The 6,138-nt window shown below is 44.1% G+C and overlaps 1 protein-coding gene across 1 annotated transcript in view; it reads right to left on the reverse strand.

Moving 5' to 3' along the window:
• The window catches only part of LOC119739084, a 14,253-nt gene extending 11,283 nt beyond the window's left edge, over positions 1-2,970 (reverse strand). Inside the window, exon 1 of the mRNA XM_038213918.1 lies at positions 2,749-2,970. Coding sequence (XP_038069846.1) covers positions 2,749-2,970 — 222 coding nt within the window. The remainder of the gene's footprint in view (positions 1-2,748) is intronic.
• Between the last annotated feature and the right edge of the window lie 3,168 nt (positions 2,971-6,138).

The following is a 6,138-nucleotide window of genomic DNA, read 5'->3' on the forward strand; positions in this document are numbered from 1 at the left end:
AAACTGATGCGAGCGCGAAGCCCTTACGGCGTGGGGGGTTCGGGGCCCGCTTAAGGGCCTGAAAAAAATTGGATTTTAGATGTGTGGTGTGATCTGAACCAATTTCTTACCATTTTCCTCCATGCTTTAACTAATATTTTCTTAGCAAAAGATATTTATTTGAACATCGTTTTTGAGGTTGGAGTAATTGAATCAGCTATCGGTATTCTGAGCTATAGGTGTGGGGTTCGGGGCCCGCTTAAGGGCCCCGAAAAAAATTGGATTCTCGATGCTCTTTGGTGTGATCTGAGGCAATTTCTTACCACTTTAACCAATAATTATCTTAGCACAAAAGATAATAATTTAAACATAATTTTCGAGGTTTTCTAAGCTAAAGGCATAAGAAAATTTTTGAACATTGTTTTCGAGGTTGGAGTCATTGAATTTGGAGTCATTGAAAAGTTTGTGCGTGGCCGATTCGCGTGATATCGCTGACTGAAACTGTGTGACCCACGGACCACCTGTCTATAATACGTGTTCCGTGGTGTGAGCGAGCAGTGCAGTGGGTGTTAATACGCATTTTAGATTATCATTATGCGCTATGTCACGCCGGTTGTCAGCTTACTGGTCCGCGGTCACCGGTCAAAGGGTCGTTTCTCAGTGGTCATCATGTGGATCATTCGCGACTATTAGATTTAGATCAATGATAATTTTTTTAGAAACTCAAAATCTCAGTGGGGGGGCGACTGGGGGGGCGACAAGGTTTCATGGGGGGGCGGTCGCCCCCCCCCCACGCCCCCACGGTGGCTACGCCACTGCTTAGCTGGTAAACTCTCTGACTACAGAAGGATATGCTGTATCCAATCTCTTCCCATCAGACTTGCTCCATGATCTACGACCAATAAGGGCATCTTCTATGGCTTCTTGTGAGACGAAATCTGCACATCTACTGATGCTTCTTCGAGTATGACAACAGTGTCACCTGTGTATAAGCTTGACATCAGTGGGCTGCATGGCAGTACCTTGGCTAAAGGCACTGGAAACAACTGTCCAGGGGCTGCCTGTGTCGACTTCCATCTTAATCTCCTTGCGATTAACCAAAAGTTTCGTTATGAAGGGATTTGGCCGGCTCAACTTATGGAGTGAACCCTCCTTTAAATGGCTGAGGTCTTCCGCTTTTGGGCTTGATTCCTCATCATCTCCTAGATAATGTGTGCTTTGGAGGCGGCGATAAGATTCCTGCTTCTGAAAAGCTTGCACTTTATCACACTGGCTCTAGTATGTCCCACTTGAAGCCACTTCTCCTTCTGGAACGGGCAGGATGTAGGGGCTTGGCTGCACACACAGCGCCAACATCTTTTTCTTGGCTTGCTCACAGGACCGCTGGCTTCTCTGGTTGCCTGTGTTGGGGGCTTTTCTCGGTTTTTCTGCAGAGGGGGCGTCCCTTGCATTTTATGTACTACTGTGCCAGAGGGGCTATCGGGCTGGTTTCCGATGTTTCTTAGATTTTCTACATCCTTATTTCAACTTCCATAGCCCTAGCTATTTGGAGGGCCTTTTCGAAAGTTAGTTTTGACTCACTCAGACTCACTGAGGAGCTTTCTCTGGGTAGCCGTGTCACGGCATCCTACTACTACTCTATCTCTTAGCATATTATCTAACTCCTTGAAGTTACATCCCTCACTAAGTTGTCTTAAGTTAGCAACAAACTGGGGAATAGTTTCATTGACTTTCTGAATACAAGTGTAAAAACCTATATCTCTGAACAATCTCAGTAGGTTTTGGCGAGAAATGTGCCTTAAGCACGTCTTTGCATTCCTTGTACGTCTTCTCTGTGGGCTTTTTTGGCTGGACTAGAGCCCGTAGGGTATGGTACTTCTAACTACCTAAATTGGTTAAGAAAACCGACCTTTGCTTGTCATCATCAGTAATCTCATTGGCTTGTAGCCAAGCTTCCAAAAGCTCTACCCACTCATAAAAATTATAACCTGCTTCAAACTGCGGTACATTACCCAAATATTGCCTAGGTGTGTGTAGCCATCTCTGAATCACTGAAATTAGCTATACAGCTTATCAATGTGAGCAAAAGATACACCACTAACATCCACTTGTATTACACTACTTAAAAGTATGCATACCAAATACATTGAACCATAACAGTGCGCAACGCAAATGTACATGTGTGCTATCAACACAATATCACAGCAGTTTTGACACCTTAATATGGTTTCAAGATAAACACAAATGTCTGAACCGCAATGAAAAAACAGTAATTAGCAATAACTACCATATATGCAAGGCCTTTTTTAACACAAGAACTCTGGCATAACATGCATTAATACTCTGTACGTACACATGTAGGTCAAACTATATGATCATCACATGACATTAGAAACAGCAAAACAATTTTTTTTTTTTTTTAAACCTACTCTCACATGTTCAAGTTCAAGTCTCTTGAAGGTGGATGCACTGTCCAGTTCCTTTAAATCAGTATTGGCGGCGGCGTTGATCAGTGTTCAACAGTTCAAAGGCTGTGGCTTGCAGACAGGCAGTAAATATCCATCCTGGTTTAGACTGGCTCGGTATGGCCACGGCGAACATGCTGGCTTTCCTTGCGAATTGGGAATTTGTACTCGTGCGCGACGATACAAACGATGTTCCGTGTACGATAAAACAAAGTTAAAATTTCAATCGGGGCTTGCGGCGATCTTCCATATCAACAGTTATCAGCAGGGCTGGCAGAGATCGATGTGCATTTGCGATTTTCACGGCAAGAACGCTGGTTGTCGATCCCAGTCTGACGTTAGCAATGTTCCATGGGCACCGCCATCTTGGATCTGTATCGTACGGCCTCGATCCCTGGCAGTACGCGTCCATCTCGTTGGCGATTTTCGTCTGGTCATCGACTCCCGCAAATCCTGTCTCGTTCTCGGCAGGTAGGCCTGGTTTGTAGCTGCAAACGACGGCATCCTCTGGTCCTGGCCTGGACATAGACGGCACGCCTGGATGCAGCTACCGGCTGCACTGTACATCGGCTCCATGGCGGGCTTGTAGTATTGCACGCACTACAACGGGCACGTACACGCACAGTAATGTGTGGGCGTTGGTGCTGTACAACCCCCACACGACTGGGAGGGGGTGGGGGGGGGGGAGAGAGAGTCTACAGCGCTCATCTTACGAGTGAAGTGAAGCTTCGGGCAGTAATGTACAAGGAGGTGGAGCTGGATAGGATGCATGCGGAGTCGACAATGTGGAACGAGATCCACCATGCTTTACCATAAGCCCCGGTATTTTCAGTCATGCTGCTACTGGGGCTGATGTCTCCTGGAGGAACAGTTTGATGCACTGTTGGAGATTTCGTAGTCGTATGTCCGTTGGGAAAACGTGTTTGTTTTGAGATTGAGCATGGCCCCCAGGAACGTCGGTGTTTGTGTTGGGGTTAAGTGTGTTCAGGAACCCCAGACGTGTGATCAAGGACAATGTTTCTTGAAGGGCTCGGTAGGCTTCTGTCCTTGAATGGCCGACAATGAGCCAGTCGTCCAGGTACATAAAATTCTGATGTTGTATTGAAAACGTAGGAATCGTAATGCTGCGGGTGTATGGGTACATGTAGGTAAGTGTCTTTCAGATCGAGGGATGTAGCCCATGACGGAGTTGGAATCAAGTTGAGGATTGTTCAAAGAGAATCTATACGGAAACATTTGGGGCGGAAAAATCTGTTGAGTGGTTTCAGGTTCAAGATCGGTCGCCACGTTCCTGTGTTCCCTTTGGGTGTTAGAAAAAGGTAGACAGGAAACTGGACGGTCCTCTTCCCGGTGGAACTATGCGAACTGCGTTTTGGTAAGGAGGGATTTCATTCCGTTTCCAAGGCTATGCGTTTGGCCGGCTCGGCTGGAACCTTGGTTTGACGAATTATGGTGTCCATGGGGGGGGGGGGGGGGGTTCCCCCATTTATTGCGTCTAGTGCTTTTATTTCTCGCAACATTGTTTACATTTTTAGAAAAACATACGTATTAATTACTTAATTACATTATATTACATTAATTAAAATAAGATGTTACAGAAACTTTTTCCAGAAGTTTTTTGTTTTTCTTCTGTAGTTTAGCTCTCCAATAAAGTTCTCGAATGAAAGTGTCAAAAGTGATGATCCACTTATTGTCTTGATATGTCTTTAATCTTACTTTAAATATGGAATACATTGCTATTGTTATAATCAAATTTATTTCAAAATCGAAATCAAGGCTTGTTACTAAATTAAACATTTTTGGCAATTTAAAACAATGTTTTGTTATCGCTTGGTGATACTGAGCAAACTCATTCCAAAATTTTAATGTATGTACACATGTCACAAAAACTATGAATGTTATCATCAATCTCGTTACATAAGCAACACAACGGACTATTCACAATTTTCCATTTATACAATAAGTTTTTAGTTGGTACTATGCGGTGTACAAATTTGTAATTAAAGTTTCTTAACTTAGCTTCTTTTATGTTAATAATTTTTTGTTTCCACACAGAATTCCACTGTATTTCTTCATTTAGTATATCTTCCCAGCGCTTGTGACTAACTGGCGTTTTACCCTTTTCATCAATTAAAACCTTGTATATTTCTTTAGTTGTAATATTTTCTAAACTGCTTAAAGCATCATTAACGTAGACTTGTCTTTCAAAGGGAGTTTTTGTTTTTATTTTTGCTAGGGTTCTTAACCATTCTTTTGGTATGGCCTTCTGTAATGTGTACATTTCTGCTAACCAGTTATGTTTCTTAATTAGTTTGACTCAGTTGACAATTCACCATTTTCGGTCAGAAGGTCATTAACGTAAATGATGTTGGATTTAATCCAGTTGCTTAAATACAATGGCTTGTTTGGGAGGGGGGTGTTCATAAACTCTAGAATATAACCGAACTGGATCGTTTGAAGCACCCACCGATCGGAGACGGCCTGGGACCAGAACCCTGTAAAAGCTTGAAGGCGGCCGCCCACGGGTCAGTGTGGGGCCGCTGAAGCTCTAGAAAGTCATCGACCAACCCCCAGTGAACCGGGAGGCCGGTGGCTTTTCTGACCGGCCACTCTAGCGGTAGGGTTGGCCCGGCACTGGTTTGATGGGCGTGTCATAGTTCGTGATTGGTTGGAGGTACGACCACGAAAGGCCCTGGTTCAAAAAGATTTCGCAGGGCGATCAGCCGGTGGTTGGTAAGGCTTGGGCTTACAAGCTTTCGGCTGGTCCGGACCGGACTTCGATGTGACTTGCGGAGATTAATCTTGTCCATTGCATCTATGCGTTTCGTCCATTGCCTCTTGGAATTTGCCAGCGAAAAGGTCCGGTCCCATGAGAGGGAGAGATTCTAGTCGTTTCTGGGTTCCTTCCAATGGGAGGAAAAGGGCGTCTAGAATGTTGCCTCGGCGGTAGGACGTTGTCAAAGTCGAGATTCATATGAATTGCTCTGGGGATTGTCACAGCTGATTCTGATTAAACATAACTTTTCTAACTATTTTAAGTTTCCACTGCAGGACCATGATTGTCGTTGTAAATTGTACAGTTAATCTTTTGTAATCCTAACTTAATCCTCTACACTGGCCAGTAGACTTTTGTTGTTCAGCCAGGGCTTGGTGCTGGAATTTAGTTGGCGTACTTGAGTGCTTTCCAGTATGCGGTAAATGTGGGTGTTGGCTGATATAAGATGGAGCAAAGTGGGTGTGTGTGAGTATTGCTATACATGCTGTTGTTGGGTTAGCACTGTGTTTTGGAGTGCATGCTGGCGTAGCCATTTTTGGCAGCTTGTGCCGTCCCTCGGCCATCAGCATAGAAGTTGCAGTTCTGTGAGGTTCTTGGGTATGGCTCGGACAAGCATAGGTCAGCGTGACAATTGGACAATCGTAAGTTACATTTCCTTTTGTTGTTTCTCCATTATTGCTTGAATTATTGGTTATTGAGTATTGGTTGTTGTTGCTTGAACAAGCCTTGAAATATGTGAATATGTTTTCTTTGGAGAAAATACTGGCATCGAGTTGGTTAATTATTTTAATTATAGATAGTCCTTATATGGATGTACCTGAAGTTGATGTACTTGTGATGTACTACCTGGCCCTATTAAGTGGTGAATTCTGAGGGTTGGTCCCATGACCGCCGACTTACAACGCCATGTCCCTCTGA

Source organism: Patiria miniata, unplaced genomic scaffold (assembly GCF_015706575.1).
Source record: "Patiria miniata isolate m_02_andy unplaced genomic scaffold, ASM1570657v1 HiC_scaffold_30, whole genome shotgun sequence".
Classification (NCBI taxonomy): Eukaryota; Metazoa; Echinodermata; class Asteroidea; order Valvatida; family Asterinidae; genus Patiria; species Patiria miniata.